General features: G+C 40.2%; 1 protein-coding gene across 1 annotated transcript in view; it reads right to left on the bottom strand.

Moving 5' to 3' along the window:
• RPGRIP1 (RPGR interacting protein 1) overlaps nt 1-21666 on the bottom strand; it is an 82722-nt gene that overhangs the window by 27424 nt on the left and 33632 nt on the right. The window contains 10 exon segments of the mRNA XM_053224261.1: nt 9905-10043; nt 10864-11067; nt 11375-11559; nt 13339-13681; nt 14159-14310; nt 14472-14924; nt 16944-17094; nt 17559-17702; nt 18158-18318; nt 20144-20289. Coding sequence (XP_053080236.1) covers nt 9905-10043; nt 10864-11067; nt 11375-11559; nt 13339-13681; nt 14159-14310; nt 14472-14924; nt 16944-17094; nt 17559-17702; nt 18158-18318; nt 20144-20289 — 2078 coding nt within the window.

The raw sequence follows: 21666 nt of genomic DNA, 5'->3' as shown, positions 1-21666 counted from the left end.
CTGAAATACTCTACCTTTACCTTAAGGAAGTTTTGAAATCAGGTAGTACAAAAATTTCAACTTTGTTCTTTCAAAATTGTTTTGGTTTTTCTAAATTCTTTGCATTCATGTATAAATTTTGGGAAGAACTGCCATCTTAACAATTATGAGTGGTCCAATCCATAAACATGATACATTTCTTCATTTATTTTAAACTTCTTTAATTCTTCTCAGGAACTTTTGTAGTTTTCAGTATACAGGTCTTGCATTTCTTTTTTAAAATCTATTCCTAAATATTTTATTCTTTTGGACGATACTGTGAATGGAATTGTTTGCTTGATTTTATTTTAGAGTGTTCATGGATACTATATGGCAATACAATTGATTTTGGTATACTGATTTATAACCTATAATGTTGTTCACTTGCTTTTAGTTTTTAAAAAATTTTTTGTAGATTTCTTATGATTTTCTAAAAAGGAGGTCAAAGATGTCAATTGCCAATAAAGGTAGCACTACTTCTCTATTTTCAATTGTTATGACTTCAATTTCTTTTTCTTGCCTTATTGCAATGATTAAAATCTCCACTATAATGTTCAAACAGTGATAAAAGCAGAAATCCTTTCTTTTTTCTCAATCTTCAGGGAAAAGCATTCAGTCTTTTACCACAAAGTAAGATGTTAGTTACAGGTTTTATTATCCCTTGTTACTTTGAAATAATTTCCTTCTACCTAGTTTGGTGAGAGTTCTTATTGAGAATAGGAGTTGGATTTTGTAAAATGCTTTTTTCCCCCTATCTATTGAGATGATCATAAAGCTTTTATTCCACTAATACAGTGTATTAAATAAATCAATTTTCTGCTATTAAACTAAACTTGCATTCTAGGAATAAATCTCAGTTGAACATGGTGAGCACAACCCTTTTAATATTTTTATATTTTGCTGGGTTGGTTTGCTAATATTGCATTTAGGATATTACATCTGTGTTCATGTTGAATATTGGTCTATAGTTGCCTTTCTTTTAATGTCTTTGGCTTGCTTTGGTATCTGGATAATGCTACTTTATAATCAAATCAGTTAGAAAGTTTCTCTGGATCTACTATTTTCAGAAAGAGATTCTGAAGGATCAGCATTTTTTCTTCCTTAAATATTAATAGAATTCATCAGTTAGGGTATCTAGAACTGGACTTCTTCTTTTAAAAAGTACTTTTTAATATTTATTTATTTACTTTGAGAGAAAGAGAGTACATGCAAGCAGGGGAAGGGCAGAGATAGCGGGAGAGAGAGAATTCCAAGTAGGGTCTGTACTGACAGCAGGGCTTGATCCCATGAATTGTGAGGTCATGACCTGAGTCAAAATCAAGAGCCAGACACTTAACCGACTGAGCCACCAAGGTGCCCCAGAACTGGACTTTTTATTTGGTAAGATTTTAAATTACTAATTTCCTTCTGTACTTTTTAAAGGTCAATTCTGATCTTCTATTTCTTCTTGAGTCAGTTCTGCTAATTTGTATCTTTCTAAGAATTTGTCTTTTCCATCTAAGTTGTATAAAGTTGTTCATAATATTCTTTTATGGTCCTTTTAATTATAGAGTTTGTAGTGATCTTACATTCATTCCTGATTTTGCTAACTCGTGTCTTTGCTTTTTTTCCCCCTTAATCAGCAGGCCAGTTATCAATTAATTGTCTTTCAACTCAATATAACTGCCTGCTCTGCAATGATGGAGTTGCACCCTGTAAATATTTCTTCTTTGCCAGATGGCACCATGTTAAGTTTAAGTGAGCACAGAGGATCACTGAAGGAGGAAAAGGTTTCTCTCCCCGGTTTTAGGCAGACTCCTGCAGAAGATAAGGACTCTGCAGACAAGGCTCATGCAACTTAGTGCCTGGCTCCAGCAGCTCACATCGTTTCCTGTAGAACACATTTCTAGTAGCACATGGCTTCTGCAACACCCAATTCTAGTAGTTTCCAGTGGCCTGTAGTATATGGCACCTCCCTGTGGGCAGTTTTCTTGGTACCCCACCCCACCCCCAAGTAGGTGAAATGCCACTGGCTTGGCATCTCTCTGTGAATGGTTTACCTGCAATGTTCCAGAAGTCAACTTCACAGATTCTCTGAGGTTTGATGTGCAGCCACAGCCAAATTCTGTTCTATTCAATAAAACATGACTTCACTCCCTCCAGTGAGGTCTGGATTTCAGCCTGAAAGGGTTGTCTACCAGACCTATTTCTTCTTTGGGGACTTTATTTCAGTTCTAGGGATTAGTGGATATTCTTTAAATCTGAAATACCTGTATTTTTTAGAGTTCTGTTTACTTCTTACTAGTCAATCCTCACCACCATCCCTAGTTCAATCTCCTGTTATAGTTAATAACTCTTTATATTAAACTTCTGTTCAAATTACTAAGTAGTTTCTGTTGGATCTTTACTACAGTCAGTCTAGATAAAGGCTTATCAAGTTTGCTGATCTATTCAAAGTTGGCTTCATTGATTTTCTCTATTCTTTTTCTGTTTCTATTTCATTGATTTCTACTCTGCTCTTCATTATTATTTTCTTTGGGTTTAATATTATTTTCTTTTTCTAGCTTCCTTTTTCTTTTCTTTTCTAGCTTCTTAAAGTAAAAGCTTAGGGTATTGACTTCAGATCTTTTTTTCCCTAATCATAAGCATTTAAAGCTAAAATTTCCTTGTAAGAACTGCTCTAGCTGCATCCCATCAATTGTGATATGTTGTATTTTCATTTTCATTCAGTTCAATAAATTTCCTAATTTTCCTTAGCAGCTCTTCTTTGATGCAAGGGTTACTTAGAAGTATGTTGGTTAATTACCAAATATTTGCTATTGCTTGCATTAATTTTCTATGGCTGCTGTCACAAAACACCAAAAACTTAGTGGCTTAAAAGCAACTTTTGACCTGGAGCTGATGAAAACATCCATATTGTCCCAGAGATATGAGACACTGATCCCATTTTCTGTAATCCTAAAATGCTTGCAGGACCATTTCTACACATGGCACAGTCCTGTGGACAATGGGAAATCCATACTGGCAAAGGAGTTGATGCTGGAATGGACACAGGTCAACCTCACAAAGATTCAAATCTGCCTTCTATCTCAACTACAAAGAACTCAACCACAATAGGTTGTACACTTTTTTAGAACTGGTCTCCAAGGACTAGCCTGGATTGCAGGAGGTCATTCCAGGACTGTAGCCCAAGAGCAGAAAATCCTGTTAATCATCAATGACTTCAGTGACTGAGAGTCTCCTCAGGGGCACTTATCCATGACATAGGGCAACTGGAAGAAGTGGAAGCTAGTGCCCATCTTCTTGGGTAGTTTGCTGAAGAGAACAATGTTACCCAAGGCCACTTTACTCATCACCACATGACCCGGCACCTTGAGAGAGTGCAGACTCTTGGCTGATCAATCCCTCTTCATAGAAATGGAGGGATTCTTATACCTGGACAAGAAGGCATATTTACTGAAATACTTTGAGAATAAAAATCAAGTGCTGTGAGCTTGTGACTTGATGAGGAGCCATGCCACCTTGTTCCATATGAGCTTGTCTCCTGCCATGTGCTGGGTCATCTGCACTTGTCTGAAACTGTAGATGGAGAAGGGGGAGGATCCTGTTCTGACTTGTCAAACCACCACATTTCTGTTTCTGTGTTTCCTTTGCAGCCAGTTCATACAGGTACCTGACAGTTGTCCCAGTCAGTACCTCCAAGCTCCAATAAAAGGTCTGTGTCTTCTAGCTGCTGAGGGCATGTGGACACAAACATCTTTGATGGGGAAGACCTTTGGAGACTTGCATCAAAAAAATCTAACCTCGGGGCGCCTGGGTGGCTCAGTCGGTTGGGCGTCTGACTTCGGCTCAGGTCATGATCTCGCGGTCCGTGAGTTCGAGCCCCGCGTCGGGCTCTGTGCTGACAGCTCAGAGCCTGGAGCCTGCTTCAGATTCTGTGTCTCCCTCTCTCTCTGACCCTCCCCTGTTCATGCTCTGTCTCTCTCTGTCTCAAAAATAAATAAACATTAAAAATTAAAAAAAAAAAATCTAACCTCTATCCTTTCCTGGAAAAGTATCTTCCAGGAGGGCAAAGACTGTAAGGGCTGCTACTCCTTCATTGAACTCAGTGTCCAAAAGTTTCTTGTCACCATGTTCTATGTACAGGAGAGCAAGGAGGAAGAAGACAGGGAAAGCCTCAGGTGGGACATTAGGAATGTGCAGAAGTTGGGGTGTGTGGGTGGCTTGGTCAGTTCAGCGTCTGACTCTTGATTATGGCTTAGGTCATGATCTCACAGTTTGTGAGTTCAAGCCCCACATCAGGCTCCATGCTGACAGTGTGGAGCCTGCTTGGGATTCTCCCCCACCCCCTCTTTCTGCCCTCCCCCACTTACTCTCTCAAAATAAATAAATAAACTTTAAAAATTAAAAAAAAATGTAATGTGCAGAAGCTGTTCTTCAATAAAGACTAAAGAATGCCAACCTGACCCAAGTTGGGTAACTTTTTAGTCAGCCATTCAAAGAAAAGAGAGGCATGGGACTAAAGACAGCTTTTGACTCCCGAACGTCAATGAAAGTCAAATGGAACTTACTGAAATGCAAAGCACAGTCAGATGAAATGCAAAGCAGATAAACCCTTCTGCTCAATGAAGGAGATGGTTTTGTACTGTCTTTTTGAATCTCAGGAAGAACAGCTTGTAAAGGATGCAATTGCCCACATCAAGGAAATGTCACTGCATTTGAAAAATAAAATGGACATCATGCTTACATTCCACCTTAAGCATTGCCAAAACTTGTAGAAAATTTTGCTATAGAAGGTATTCCTGGAGAATGACACTGCATCAGAATCAGATGCTCAGGTTCAGAGGTCCCAGAATCATCGACAATTGCCTCCTTTCTGGATGGACTTTTGTTTCATGTATGGCTCAAGTGAGAATCTGATATTTCTGGACATCAGTCAGATCTTCCTTAGTACCTCACCAACAAGGATTCTCTGTGAAAAACGTATGCTACCTGTAATCTCCAGAAAGTGGTCCTCAAAAATATTTCTCTAGCTGCTGCTTATTGGAACTTCTGTCTTGCCTTTGCTGGCCATGAGATCCAATGCATCTGGTCACTCACAGAAATGACCAAAATGATACGCTTTCCTATTGTGTGTGGTCTTGAGACACCTAAAACGTAATTCATACTATATCAGGTTGGTTTCTTACTATTCCACCATTCATCAATGAGCTGGTTTCTCCTTCTTGAAATCAACCAGTCTACGGCATGCTTGAACCTCACAACAAATGAGCTCTTGGATAAGCATGTCAATTTGCTGTACACAATTTAGAGATACCTAAAGTGTTTCCTGCAGAGGTTGTCACAGGAGAACGTCACCTCACAGTAACCTGTGGCAAGAAGCTCTTTTGTGCTCTGAGCATCAACCAGAGGCTGACACACCTATGCTGGGACACCTATGGGATGAAACTTCTATGTGAGGGCTTGAGTTACCCCAACATAAACTACATACTCTGGTGCTATGGTGCTGCAACATATCCAGTGATGGCTGCAATCACCTATCAAAGTTTCTCCAACAAAAATCAAGCCAAGTATGTTAGCTTGTATGTTAGCCAAGTATGTTACTGACTCACATAGTAACTACTACAGTTCTTTTTAAGGCTTTGAAGAAACCACCATGTAATCTGAGATTTCTGTGGTTGTGGGGATGTGCCATCACTTCTTTCAGTTGTGAGACCTCTTGTCTACCCTCAAAAGCAACAGAACCTGATCATGCTAGACCTGGGCCAGAGTTCCCTGGGAGTATAGTGGAGTATAGATGCTGTGTGAAGCCTTGAAACTTCAAAATTGCCCCCTCTGGACACTCAGGTTGAAGACTGATGAATCCGATGCTCAAATCCAGAAGCTCCTGAAGGTCATTAAAGAAAGCAATCCACAACTCACTATTGAAGGTAACAACTGAGAGGCCAGAAAAAATAGTCCTTCTTCTCATGATTTCATTTTTTGAATGCAGATGTGAATTTCACATATCACTTTAAACATTGCCTCTGTCTCCCTTCTTTATCTTCTCCTACGTTTGATTAAACATAGCTTAGATCCTCTCATTTTATCCTTTAGGTCTCTTTTCTCTTTTCTGTAGAGTCATTCATTCTGTAATAAAGTGATTGATCTTTAAGGTGATGGTGAACTTTCTATGAGCTTTTTCAAGTAATATTAGTTGTTGTGCCAAATGTTATTTTAGCTTTGGTTTTGCCTCTGGCTTACATAAAACATGTACAAGTCATTTAAACTTGGTCTGGATGAAATGTCCATCTCTCCAGTATCATGAAAAAAAGTAAAAAAAAAAAAGAAAGAAAGAAAAGAAAAGAAAGAAATAAAACTGGAAATCTATTCTCTCTTAGTGCTGGAGGTCAGAAGTTCAAAATCAAGGTATTGGGAAGTCTATGCTCACTCCAAAGGTTCTAGAGGATATTTTTCCTTTTCTTCCCTTGCCTTTTCTAGCTTCTGGTGGCTCCAGGCATTCTTTGGCTTGTGGCCACATCATTTCAATCTCTGCCTCTGTGGTTACACTGCCTTCTTTTCTGCATGTGTCTCTCTGTGTGCGCACTCACATAATCCAAGCTGATCTCTACATCTCAAGATCTTTAACTTAAGTACATCTGCAAAAAATCTTTTTTCAAATCAGGTAACAGTTACAAATTCTGGGGTTCAGGACATGGACATACCTTTTGTGGGGCTACCGTTGAACCTACTACATTATATATTTAAATTTAAATGTATTTTAACCCCACAAGCTGATATTTTTGCTTTATATAGTAATGTAAACTAACTCACATTCTTTGCTTTTCCTGGTTTGTTACACCTTTGTGCTTCCTTCTGAGATAATTTTCCTTCAGCCTAAAGGACAACCTTAAAATGTAGCTTGAAAGCAAGCCATCCATTTTGGTTTGTCTTTAAATGTCTATTCTGTTTTCATTCTGGAAGAGCATTTTTGTTTTGTGGAGAATTCTTTGTTGGCAGTTATTTCCCTTTGGCATATTGAAGCCACTGGTTTCTGACTATAGTTGTAGCTATTGACAAGTCAGTTGTCCATATTATCAATGGACCATGGCAATGTTTTTCTTTTAAATGGATGCACTTTTTTTTAAGTTTATTTATTTATTTTGAGAGAGAGAGAGAGTGAGTGAGTGAGAGTGTGGGGGAGGGGCAGAGAGAGAGAGAGAAGGCGAGAGAGAGAATCCCGAGTAGGCTCCACACTGTCAGCACAGAGCCCGACATGGGGTTCAAACTTAGGAACCCATGAGATTATGACAAGAGCTGAAATCAAGAGTCAGATGTTAAACTGACTGAGCTACCCAGGTGCCCCAAATGGATACTTTTAACATTTTCTATTTGATTTTATTTTTGCATTTTTACTATGTAGGAGATGTTTAGATGTAGATTTTTTTAATTTTAATTTTTAAGTAATCTCTAGACCCAATGTGGGGCTCAAACCCACACCCCAAGATCGAGTCACATTTTCTACCAACTGAGCAGCCAGGTGCCCCACATCTGGATTTTTTTTAAAACTTATCCTACTTGAGCTTCATTTCATTCAATGCTAATATCTTTCACTAGTTCTAGAAAACTCTAAATCATTATCACTTTAAATATTACTTCTGCCTCCTTCCTCTTCCATATCTAATTGAACATTGCTTAGACCTCCTCATTTTATCCTTTATGTCTGTCTTCTCTTTTGTATTTTCCATCTTGTTGTCTCTCCTTGTTTTATTCTAGTTATCTTTACCAATTCCCACTTCAGTTGTATCTAATCTGTTTTCTTTTTTTAAAATCTATTTTCAACCCATCTATTCCTCCATAAATTTCTATATTGAGCAGTTCTATAATTTCTATTGATTCATTTCCAAATATGCAATGTATTTTGTAAACATTTTGTGATTCAGACACACCCCCCCACAAATCAATACCAAAATTATTAAGTTAAATTTGATGAGGAATAACGTATTTATGTAGTCTCAAAATAACATCTCACAGATTACTTAATAATTACAAAGGCAAAAATTATTAACTTTATGATTAAAAACCTGGCAGATGCTTTCTTAACCAAGTGATAAAAATTAACACAACATCATGATAATGGGACAGACATCATGTATCCCCTGATGTGATGCATTGAGAAGGACATAATATCACTTTTGTGGTACTCTTGTAAAAAGTTCATAACCTGAATCTAATTACAAAGAAACATCAGACAAATCCAAATTGAGGAACACTCTACAGAACTGCTCATTTATACTCTTCAAAAATGTCAGTATCAGGAAAGGTGAAGACAAGGAACCGTTCCAGATTAAAGGAAACCAAAGAGTAACGACTAAATGCAGTGTATGATCCTGGGTTAGATAAAGATTAAAAGAACTGTGATAATGGACCTTATTGGGACAACTAGAAAATTCTGAAAATGGACTGGACATAAGGTAATATGTGTCCATGTTAAGACTGCATGCTTGATAACTCTACTGTTCATATAATTTCCTTACTGAAATACACAGAAGTAAGGGGGCATGAGATGTACAACTTGTTCTCAAATGCTTCAGAAAAAATGACAAAGCAGTAAGTGGGAAAATGCTAAAAGTTGATGAATTTGTCATGCAGCTCTTATGTAAGTTTGAAATTATTTTATTTTTTAAAAATTTAATGTTTATTTATTTTTGAGAGAGAGAGAGAGAGAGAGAGAGAGAGAGAGAGAGAGAGAGAGAGATAGCACAAGCAAGGGAGGGGCAGAGAGAGGGAGATACAGAATCCGAAGCAGGCTCCAGGCTCTGAGCTGTCAGCACAGAGCCCAATGCGGGGCTTGAACTCACAAGCTGAGAGATTATGACCTAAGCCAAAGTTGGTTGCCCAACCAACTGAGACACCCAGGAGACCCGAAATTATTTTAAAACAAAATGTTTTTTAAAAACTTACAACCTTAATGTTTTCATAGCTCCAGTTCTTTGTTGCAATTTTAAAGTTCAGCTTTCATCTCCACGAAGCTGATAACCACAGCTCTTGCCCAGGCCATGTCTGATAATTCCAGTATCTGGAGTCCTGGTGGTCACTGATCAGCCCTGTGTCTCTAGGCCTGCAAGTGCCCAAACCACAGTTCTTCCTCTCAGCCTCACCATTCAGAGGCTCAGAACAGTGCTGCCTTCTGGGTCCTAGACCAAAGTAGGAATTTCTGCCCTGAGCAGACATCTGCCTATGCTGGCAGACAGCAGACTGAGACTGCATCCCATTTCCCTGTCCCAAAAGTCCACCAAAAGCATGGTTCTGTCTGTCCACTGCTTTCTCTAGACTGACAACATCCCAGGGCTACAGGAGTTTCAGCTCACTTCCCTGAGCTTCAATCATCTCCCTCGTCAAGGCTAGGTAATTCTTCCCTCTCTTCTTATTGACTATATAATGCTTTTAAGAAATGTTAAGATCTTGGGAAAACATATTCACTTCAGCATTTTAGCTGTCATCAATGAGAGTTGGTCTGAATTATCTAGTTTGCCAATACTATAACCTGAAATCATGTCTACCTTGCATTGTAACACAAAAAAGCCTTGCCTTAATTTAAAACATTTTGGATCAACATCACAAATGAGCCAACCACACTCCTTCTATTTCTTTGTAACCATAATTCACAAGATATACTTGTTAGGTAACTAAACTGGCAAGCAAACTAGCTTTAAAAATTCCAGCCTTCATTGGCCTAACCAGCACACTTGTAACATAAAACTAAGCTTAGAGTGTTCAATACTAATTTTCCATGAAAAGTTTAGCAATGCAAGATTGGGGGGGGGGGGTAGTAAATACAGGCTTGAAAAAATAACCCAATGATTAAATAGGAAATTAGATTTTAAAAAGACAATGCCATTAAAACAAACAAACAAATGGACAATACCATTTACAGGATTCAGGGCTTCTTTCTGCATTGGTACTGAATGGGATGATGTAATTTTCTCTTCCTTTTGCTGATTTTTCAAACCATCATCTATGGAGCTCTTGAGCCCTGAGAACTTCCATTCAGTGTACTTCACCTGCTTCAGAATAAAGACAATTATAATTACAGTTGGCCCTTGAACAACATGAGGGTTTGGGGCACCAAAAATCTGTGTATAACTTTTGACTGTCCCTCCCAAAATTAACTACTAATAGTCCACTGTTAACCAGAAAACTTACCAATAACATAAACAGTCGACTAATACATCCTATATATATTATATACTATACTCTCACAATAAAGGAAGCTAGAGAGAAGAAAATGCTATTAAGAAAATCGTAAGAAAGAGAAAATACATTTGCAATACTGTGTTTACTGAAAAAAACAGGGATGTGTTACAGCTCAAGTCCATGTTGTTCAAGGGTCAGTTGTGTATATAATAATAATTTCACAAAATTAGTAATTATATGTTAATACAATTACACAACTCATACAACATGATTGTAATATAACAATATATAATATTTAACCATATAATAATATATATTTACAATCTCCTATATATACTTTTAGGTGCTACATAGTAACTTTAATCCAGCTTCCTATGAAGAAAAGACAGTAACAAACATATAGTAGGTGTTCGATAAATACTTGTTCTTTAGCTTACTTTCACTACAGTTGAGGTGGACTGCTAAAATTCTAAGCATAAATTGCAGAGTCCATAAGCTGCTGAACTAAATTACAATGAAATGAAGTGAACACTTCAGAGTTTTATTAAACTATTGTGTTTGAGGAAACACATGTTAGCCACAAAAAGCCATGATAATTGCTTATCTTGGGTGTCTGCTTCTACTTGAGAATAGTATCTCTGGGGACACTACAACTCATATTTTAATTCTGCAGGGTTTCTAAGGCCTTACTTGTAGTGTATTTCCAGTTAAGATGTTACGACTAAGATACTCCATTCTGTTCTTTCCTTGGATGCTTGTTCTTTTACCATGTTTTCTTCTTGAGTAGCTTGCAACCTGGTGTTCCCTTTCCTTTCTTTCTCCCACCTGTGGAGGTTTTCTCTTAGCTTGATACTGGCCAGCTTCAATGGGAATCTCACCAAATGCCATCAGGTCCTAAACAGAAGTATCAGAGACAGCCTTACTAGATGAGAGTTTAACAGCCTTGATACTCAAGAAAGGGATTTGTGAGCTAGCATTAGACTTCATTCCTCGCCTGCCACAGAGCTGAGAGATGCCATCTTTCTTTCCTCCCTGTAATAAAACCCAGGATCCTTCTCCATCAGTAGGTGGCTCATGACATTGCGAGGGATGCAGAATAAGTTTGCTGAACACCTGACATTCATGGAAGGCATTTCTTTTACTACAATTTTAATACCATCCTCTTCAAATATGTTTCACAGGATTGGTGGAGATCTGCTACCTGGGGGAGAAAGGAAGCCTTTTCCTCTTCAGATGAGATCTCTAAACTGTCCTTCGTGGTATTCTCCTCAGGCTGAGTTTCTGGTTTCAGGAAGCTCTCTGGGGGTAGGTAGAAAGATTTCCAGTCCAATTGCATCTCAACAAATCCATTGGGGTTCCCCGCAGGGTCTGTGAGGTTAAAATCACCTGGGACACACACAGACATTAATAAGATCTGATCATATGAAGTAGACAAGTGAGTATTTATCAGCACCTTATCCATTCCCCATTTTGAATTTTACCATAATTTGCTTGTCATGAATTAACATCCATTACCTAAGCATGGTGATAATACACTCAGAAGTAACATAAAATAGCAGTGAATATTAATATTCACTTAGAATGTTTACTTCTAATATTCACTTAGAATATTTGTAGGGGAAGATGGGAGTCTCCAGGTTTCAGGAAGCGATAGTCAAAAGACGTATGGAAAGGTATAGCTTGCTTGTCCTCAGTCACCTAGCCAATAAACATGACTACATTATTACTATTACCAAATGCTTGCCAGGTCTTAAGCATACCAAAGAAACCATTATCAACACTCAAGTGGTCCCTATTTCTAAAGTAACAAAAGCCAAGAAAACTTCAGCAAAATCGCTATTTCCAAATGCCAGACTTCTGATTTGTAACACTGATTAATTTGACAAATGGCTCATATTGCCTCTTCCTTTGGCAAAAGATAAATTATAAGCAAAAGTATCAGCTTTTCATTTCTTCCTTTCTTTCTTTCTCTTTCGTTCTTTCTTTCAGCTCTTGTAGTACTGGAAGGAGGGAGGACTTACACATTTTCTAGAATATCCAGAAGCTTGTTAAACATAGCTGGTACTAGCTATACCCATCCCTACTTCACAATGGGAGCACAGACATCCCTGCCTCATCCTCCCCCCAGTACTGCAACCAGAGAGGTGACCTTTCCTAAGTTCACCTCAGTTCTGTATTGGGGGGAAAGAGATCCAAGAAATTTACCTTTTCTATGGCATGGCATGAAAGTCTAACTTGTGTTTAAAAGAAGCAAGGGAGGGGCGCCTAGGTGGTGCAATCGGTTAAGCGTCCGACTTCAGCCAGGTCACGATCTCGCGGTCCGTGAGTTCGAGCCCTGCGTTGGGCTCTGGGCTGATGGCTCGGAGCCTGGAGCCTGTTTCCGATTCTGTGTCTCCCTCTCTCTCTGCCCCTCCCCCGTTCATGCTCTGTCTCTCTCTGTCCCAAAAATAAATAAACGTTGAAAAAAAATTTTTTTAAAAAGAAGCAAGGGAATTACAAGAGAGTATTAAGGACACAGTTTATAATCTGATATCTACTCTCATGTGCTGAGAGACAACAGGCCTTAAGTAAACATAAATCCTGAGAAGCACGATCGAGTCAGAAAAGATTTGTTAGAGACGGACGCATGGACTTTAGGTTGGTGGGTCTACCCACTTAAGAATCTTGCTTTTGTTGCTAAAAAGAAGCAGAAGAAGCAATGTTTCTATAGGATTAGTGGGGATCTGAGTCTTCTGCTCTGTTGCTCTTGACAATACTCTAAAATCCTCTCAGCAGGTTTTTTTTAATTTTTTAATTTTTTATTTTTTTTTATTTTTTATTTCATTTATTTATTTATTTATTTATTTATTTATTTATTTATTTATTTCTGAGACAGAGAGGGACAGAGCATGAGTGGGGGAGGGGCAGAGAGAGAGGGAGACACAGAATCTGAAGCAGGCTCCAGGCTCTGAGCTGTCAGCACAGAGCCCGACGCGGGGCTCGAACTCACAAACCATGAGATCATGACCTGAGCCGAAGTGTAGTCTCTCACTGGACTGAGCCACCCAGGCGCACCTCAGCAGGTTTTTAAAGAGAGACTGTTCCAAGCAAGTAATCAAAGAAAAGTAGGACAGGAAGACAACACTGGGCAGAGAGCATAAAGATGCGATAGACTTGAACTCCCACCTTCAATGGATTTGTTTTGTGCGAGAGGAAGCAAGGGCACTTGGACTTGGCCAAGGTACGAGCCAGGCTCTGCATCTTCATCATCAAAAACGTAGACAGACAGGGCCTCCCGCCTCAGATATTTATCCAGGTCAGAGGTCACAAGCACTGGGAATCGAGCCTGGTCTCTAAAGTGCGGATTGTTACTGGCTGGAATGATGGCAGTGTCGTGGTCAGAGAAGGTGAAGAAGCGGTACATGACGTATGGACTGGGCTGGGTTCCCAGCCGCCGACTCCGGAGGCCATAGCATCTGATGATTTCCACCCGCAGCTCATTCTGATGCTTCCAGGTCTCCAATCTGGACTGGAAAGATGTTGGTCTTGGATGAAGGAAAAGGGTGGCCTGAGAGAGTTGTTGTGGGTGAAGCCCAGCACCCTTGATGAGGAAGAGCTATGACCTAAACTGCTGTAGAATCCTGACTGGGTCCCAGAGAAACCTAATGACATTCGCCTGCCTGTAAAGTGGCTCTGGAAGATAGTTATTTGAAAGAGGTGCTGGCACTCAAGCCTTATCTTAGAGAAAGGAACAGAGAAGCTATTTTGTTCACAGCAGGGAGAGGCAGCTAGCTCTGAGGGTATGATTTCATTTCAAAACCAAGCTTGACCAAGGGAAGAGTTGTGGCATCACAGCCACAAGAGTTCTGGATTAGTTGTGGCATCACAGTTTTTCTTCTTCATTCACATTCAACAAATACTTATTGAGAGCGGAAGACTGAGCTGTTCTCCTGAACTGCTTGGCTGAGGCTCCTCTGAGATACATGGGCACATCGTTTTTTCTCACCTTATCTTCCTGGGCCTCCAAGGCACCAAGCACATTGGCTGACAGGTAGGCCTGAGCCTTCTTTCGCTTATTGCATGCCTGTAGGCTGGATCCTATGGGGAAGCGCAGCCTCATCCAGTATTCTAGCACCCCGAAGTCTTCTCCACCAGCTCCTGGGTAGCAGAAAGTATGAAACGCATGGAAGACACAGATGGTGTGGTGAGGATTAAGAACAAGGCAGAGGAAGAAAATGGGAAATGACCAAAAGACCAACTATAGGCTTTGGGAAACTCTGCATTAGTCCTGGGAGCTGTGGGAAGCCGACAGCACTTACCAGTAAGTATGGTACAGCCATGGACCCTCTCCACAGTCTCCAGCACCCTCTCAAAGTAAATCCATCCAGCTGCAAGCGTGTGGTGCTCACTGGCTACAGCCTGGTGTAGATCAAGCCGGACTGAAGCCCCATGAAGGTAGTTCAAAAAAAGGGAATCTGTTTCTACCACATACTGGGAGGTGAAGTCATAGAGGGGCTGTGGCCCCACAGCTAGTGGGGTACAGTGGGTTTCAAAATCATAGAAGGAATAAGTACAGAAAGTGGTAGGTTGAGTGTCTCCAGCCTGATCCAGGGCAGCAGACTTCAGAAAGGCTTGGTGGATGTGCAGTTCAAAAAGATTCTCACTCTGATGCAGCAGAGAAATGTCTGCTTCATCATCATCTCCATGGGCTGGCAGTGTTTGCAGACATAATGACAACTGTCGGGTGCCGTAAGCCACATCTTTGAGCTGTTCTAGAGAGAAAAGAAAACTGCCTATCCATTAAAGCATAGAGAGCTCCTCCTCAGGGTAAAATAAGTTGGATGGAAGGAGAATAAACACCATGATGAAATTCCAAGTTGTGATTATTTCAAGACACCATGTGATTCAAAAGGAAAAGAAATAGAATGACAAGTAGGAGCTTTGAATTCTGATGGCTAAATAACCCAAGGCCTGCTTTGTAGATAAGGTACAGAACGAATGACTGGAGAGTAAATCCTAAGCTCAGGAAAACACTGGAGGCACAATTTCATCTGCAGATATCATTGTTTTATCTTACAGAAAGGTCCTCTGAGTTAATTGGTAATTCCAACAGAGAAGTACTTGAAACACAAAATATGAGTATTTCCAAAAATTTGGGATACGGGCCATCAAGAGAATACCGAATTATAGTCATAGTGCCTATTACATTACATTGGGTTCCACCAAGAAAGTATTCCCATTCTCCAGACAGATCAGTCACAGGAATTTTCATTCTGTTAAAAGTTTGTTTTCATAACAAGAAGGCAAAAAAAAAAAAAATCCACTTAAAGTCAAAGAGTAATGCAGTAAAAAGTTGCAGAGGAAACTTACTGGAAAGAGGTTGAACAATGGGATCAAAAGATATGTAAGACAGTCTACCAATTCTGTGCATTACCTCCTATGTCCAACCAATCAGAAAATTTGATACACAATCTGCTTCAAACTGGAGAGTATTTGAATCGTCACAGGGTATCAATGGTGAAAGTCCTATATTAAGAGTTAAAGTAGTAGAATAAAAATATTTTGAACACATCAAAATGTCTTCCTGCCCAAAATAAATGGAATACAAAAATTAGACTAATAGCTTCTTAATTGATAAGATTAACACAACTAAAATAAAATATATTTAAAGTTTTGTATTACATGACCCAGGGTTAATAATTTTAGCATATAAAGAAATTCTACAAATGAATAAAATACTATTAAGAAACAGGTAAAGGACAGAAACAGGCAATTCTCAGAAGAAACAATACGAATAACTGCTAAACATATGAAAAACTCTTTGATCTTATCAGTAATGAAAAAACTGTAAGTTAAAGCAAATGAATCTTTAGAAGTAGATAAGAGTATTTAATCTGACCTGTCCCAGGAGAAAGATCCTGAATCTGAAAGACATGAGGATTTCAACCCAAGGGGAGGATTTCCTTTGTTATATGGCAGTGACTTTTTAACAGACTCACCTGGCCTGGATAAATCATGCCCCAGCATGACCCACCTCCCTTTACTCTAGTTCCGTGCTCATTAAGTAACGTGCTTACTGATTTCCAGAGAGAGGGCTTCCCTGAACAGTAGTTCCAAATATTCTCATGGCAGCAATGAAATAGACTCTGTCATAAAATAATAAGTGAACGATCTGGTTTAAATATCAATCTTTGGTGAATCTGGTTAGTGTGAATCAGGTCTCTCAAAATGGAGTATAATAACAAAGCCAATATTCTTGATGTGTGAGGCTGAAGCCAGCTCCTGGTGAGCAGTGACTGTACTAAATATAGGAAGTATCACACTATGAAATTTGCCCAAGTGTCCAGCCAGCTGCCCTGTCATGTTGACATCCTCAAACTGCAACAAAGAATTTACAGACTTTTGGAGAGAAATCACAGAAAAGGATGATGCAAGATGAGTGATAAAGCTCTGGATAGGCCTGGGTTGTGGAAACACTCTTGAGAGAGGAAGTGTGTTATGCCACCGTGAGGGCCAACAGTGATGTGCTCTTAATTCTCAAAACAGATTCAGCAATTGCTGGGCCCCACTGAAACTCTTCAGAGAAATCAGAGGAAGGCACTGACATGATGGAGGAAAAGAAGCTGCTAACCATGTATTAAAACACCAAAGATGATGGGATAAAGAACAGGAGAGGTGGCATGCACTACATTCCAAGACACAAGAGGCAGCCTTCCAGGCAGGTGCACAGAGGGAGCACAGGCATTAGCTATGTGACAGGTCCAAGACAAGAACAAAGGACTAAGACTTGCCGGATATTGGAAGGCCATGGCTTCTCAAAATACCTTCCAGCTGATTGATACGATCGTTCTTGAGGTCTAGCAGTTGATTCAACCTCTCCAGCTTTTCCTCATGATCTTTATTTTCATTATCGGCTTTTGTCATCATTGCCTCCAGTTCCTCCTGAAACAAAGAAACAAAAAATGTCTGAACTTTTCTATCTCAGTGACCCAGCACCAAAGAGCCCAGATAAAAAGGTGGCACTTGCTGGGTAAAGGAGACTCCACTATCTCCTACACGGGGCAGACTGAACCACAAGAAAAAGTCTTGGGTTCATCACAGACCCCTTTAGGACCAGTTGTGCTAACAGTGCCATAGGATAATAGCTTCATAATGCTGGGAAAATTTCACCCCAGAAGCTTCATACCTGCCATTTTCATTAGCTGGCCCCTTCACCAGTTTCTATTGCCAAGGTGCCATGGCGCTGGTGTGAGCCCTGAAGTACATCAAAGGACAGCACACTCTGTGTTGCACAGAGCAGCATATTCCCTTGCAACAGCTCTGGAAACTTGGGCCCCGCTTCATGCCCAGTGTGGTCCTCATGTGCCCATTTATCTAGCCCCTTCCTGTACCACCTTTTCTTGCACCTGATAACACACGTTGATTTTGCGCTGGAGAATAAGCATGTCTCTGGTCTTTTCTAGTTCCAGTGTGGTCTCTGCGTGCGACACTTGCAATTCACTCAACAGCTGGGACAGTTTCTTTTCTTCTTGGTTTTCTGGTTCATATGGCTATCATGAGAAAAGCATTGGTAAAAGGGAGTATAAATATGATGGGCACAGAAATAATGATTCTCATTAAAGCAGTTGTTGGTAATAGCAAAATACCAGCAGCGGAATCTACTCCCAAAAGTAAAAGAGGACTTATGTCACTTCAAATGGGCTTTCTCCTCTACTTCCGCATGCTCGGTAGCAGCAATAAGTTACACAACCTCTGATGGCTGCTTGCTCTTCAGCAGATCATTTCAAGTCCTCATCGGAAAAAGCATTCTAGATGTTATAAGCTGTAAAGGGTGGAGAAAATGTGCAGAGCTCATGAAGCTATCTGTGCTCTCAGCCTTCTCACATCCTTCTCAATACTATCCTCAATCAGGACACGATTTTTCAGCTACTTTTCTGATCTCTTCTAGGGATATATGCCAGCCATCCATCTGTCCAGGGAACTTGCTTGATTAAACATCTCTTACCTCTACCTGAGTGGTCTCTTGCAATAGAGCTGGGTGAGTGGCTGGTTCAGACTGCCTGTCAGGAGACTGGGAAATTAGGTCTTGACTTTGGAGGATCTCTTCGTCCTGCTTATGCTTCTGAAGCAGATGGGTGACTTTAAGACACAGATTCTTGTTTTGATCTGGGGGAGAAAAAATCATCCGGAAAGGTGAAACCTGGTGGTTATCGGTAATCATGGTTAAAGTTGGACCAAGCTCTAATTAAATTTTCCCACTAATGTTTAATTCATTTTATAAATTTACCCTTAGAGGAGCAACTCTCTCTTATTTCTACAAAAGGGTTCTGGCTTATTGACCCAGTAAACTGAGCTGACACCCGGGACTCTAAAAACAAAACAAAAAACACCTGCAGAACTGTAGCAGAACCAGCAGCAGCAACAGCAGCAGCAAACAGAGCCCCTTGACTGTCTTAAGAGAGAGCAAACTTTTTTTTTTTTTTTTTTAAGTAAGCTCCACACCCAATGTGGGGCTTGAACTCACAACCATAAGATTAAGAGTTGCATGCTGGGGCGCCTGGGTGGCTCAGTCAGTTAAGTGTCTGACTCTTGATTTTGGCTCAGGTCATGATCTCACACCTCCTGAGTTGGAGCCCTGCATTAGGCTCCATGCTGATGGTGCAGTGGCTGCTTGGGATTCTCTCTCTCCCTCTCTCTCTCTCTGCTCCTCTAAAAATAAATAAAGAAACTTAAAAGGAAGAAAAAAAAGAGTCACATGCTCTACCCACTGAGCCTGCCAAGCACCCCTCCAGTGCAAACTTTTTGATAGCACCAGCCAAACCAGTATCTCTCCAACTCCTCCTCAACTCCATTCTGACTTCTCTGCTATGGGCTCCCTGTGGCACCCACCTCCACTTCTACCCCCACCCTGATGTGGAGGGAGGGAGAATGGGCCTTTGGGCATTTCTGTGTGTGTTTGTTTGGGTGGGTGGATGTGGGTGTTTTAGGGAAGGGAAGTGATCTGTGTTTAGTGTGATCATTTCATTATCATGCATTAGAGGGGGAAGATTATTAGATTACCCCAAAGCCTTTACAAGATTTTATTTGTACTTTGTACAAACTACAAGGTCCTTAGCATGAACTGAGCTTTATCTTTTTATGATTCCTGTCTCTATCTTTCTTGATGTCGTATTTTTTTCCTTCACTCTCTTATGTGAATGTACTAGAATCTGATGAAATATAAATTTGATACTAAATGTCAAGGTCCAGCCTAGCAAAAAGAAGTGAGACAAAGGTCTCTTTGACAGGATTTAAAAATCTTCCCAGTAACTATCTACCATGACCTCAGAGTTAAGACAGGGGGAAATGGCAGTGGTAACCAAGAGCAGTAATTTGCTTCTCAATTTGAGCTATTAGGTACTAAACAAAATAAAAACAAGGCTCCCAATCACCTCTAAAATGACTAATAAGAATAAAAGGCAGAGAAATTCATTTTCAATACTTTCAATAAAGTGAATGTTTAAAAATGTGATAAATTTAAGAGTTTTTGGGGCACCTGGGTGGCTCAGTCGGCTGAGCATCTGACTTCAGCTCAGGTCATGATCTTGTGGTTTGTGGGTTCGAGCCCTGTGTCGAGCTCTGTGCTGACAGCTTGGAGCCTGGAGCCTGCTTTGGATTCTGCATCTCCCTCTCTTTCTGTTCTTCCCCCACTTGCACTCTGTCTCTCTCTCTCTCTCAAAAATAAATAAAGATTTAAAAAAAAAAGTTAAGAGTTTTCATCCTCCCAAATGAAAACGCATTCCAACTGAAAATATATGCATGTGAGGCAGATGTCATGCTTTCTTGATTGTGAATCTGATCTGAGTGCCAGTGTTCGTATTCTAGTTATTCCTGACCCACACAAAAATACGATTGGGTGAGGGGATACTAGAAATGCTGGCCCAAGCTCCCTTCTCCCACACCAGACATAGAGGATGCCTCATTTGAGAAAGGTCTTCACAGCCTGACCTACCTTTCTCTCTGGACAGCTGAAGTAAGACTCTTCTCTTCTCCTCCAGCTCAGCATCCAGCTGATCCTGCAACTGAGAGACTTTCTGCTGTAGCTGTTCTCCCACAAGCTCGTTGCTCCAGTGAGGCTGATTACTGCTGTCCAGCATGCTGAAAATGGGAAGCAAGAAGCGAGGGGAGAGATGTCAGATAAATACTCAAAGGTGTGTGATGTGACGTCTTTAATACACAGTTTCAGCATCTCCTGGGCCTAGCACATCATTCATTCCCCTACATGTTTTTTCTGTCCCTGGTTTCTCTGTAACTGTCATTTACCAACTGCCTTGGAACTTTTGGGGCCCTATTGAGGAGCTCCTTAGTATCACTTCTGTTTAGGTCTTGGATACCCCACCGAGCAAAGAACCCAAGTCACATCTATTTCCCAAGGAACTTCTCCAGCATGATGGCTTTCTTTAGGTGCAAAACTGTGTACTAAGACATTCTCAGGCCTGCTCAATTAAAAATGAGGAACAGGAGCGCGTGGCTGGCTCAGCTGGAAGAGCATGGGACTCTTGGTTGCAGGGTTGTGAGTTTGAACCCCACATTGAGTGCAGAGATTACTTAAATAAACTTTTTTAAAAAAATGAGGACCAGAGTCTCCTCTTTTCCTTACTCCATTCCTCTATCTTCACCAATGGCTGGTCTAGAAAATACTGGTCTTTGAACTAGATTATAAATTACTATACTGAAGGGCAGGAATTAAACTTCCCAATGACTGTACCCTGCACACCCCTGTATCTAGCTGCCAGGGCAGACCCATTCTGAGTGTAAAACACACATGGTCAGTCTTTGATTGAAGAGATATTGATAATCAGGCTATTACTTCTTCCTTTATTTTTTTAAGTTTATCTATTTTGAAAGAGAGTTGTGTGCATGTGTGGAGGAGCGGCAGAGACAGAGAAGGAAAGAGAATCTTAAGCAGACTCTGCACTGTCAGCATGGAGCCCGATGTGGGGTTTCAACGCACAAACTGTGAGATCATGACCTGAGCTGAAACCAAGAGTCAGTCAGATGCATAACTGAGGCTCCCCCAAGCTATTATTTTTGCATATGTGTTTTTTCTATTTATCATTGCAATAAATGTGGTCTAAAAACAACTTGCTTAGGCTCGTATTAAGAGTTCTTGGCCCTTCCTATCCATAGGTTACATGATGATCCAAGAAGATAATGTTCTGAGTGATGAAGGGAAGAGGTCAGTAGTAATGTTTGCCATTTGTTTCACTACTTTGGTTCACTGAGTTGAAGAGCATCAGATGTTCCCAGGATGCTCCCATACTACCTCCCCAATCTACCTTCGGCTGCCTTACACTGAGTCAGAAGGCACATTTAACTTTTTTTTTTTTTAACTTCCAGGTATTTTAAATTTCAAAATTAATAAATGAATATATGCTTGTTGTGGAAAATCAAGATGATACCAAAGTATATAGATTAAAAGTGAAGGTTCCTCTTTGCCCTACTCTAATCCTTTCATCTCATTAGAGGACTGCA

This window comes from Acinonyx jubatus, chromosome B3 (assembly GCF_027475565.1).
Source record: "Acinonyx jubatus isolate Ajub_Pintada_27869175 chromosome B3, VMU_Ajub_asm_v1.0, whole genome shotgun sequence".
Taxonomy (NCBI): domain Eukaryota; kingdom Metazoa; phylum Chordata; class Mammalia; order Carnivora; family Felidae; genus Acinonyx; species Acinonyx jubatus.
This window is presented reverse-complemented; position numbering and strand designations above follow the sequence as displayed.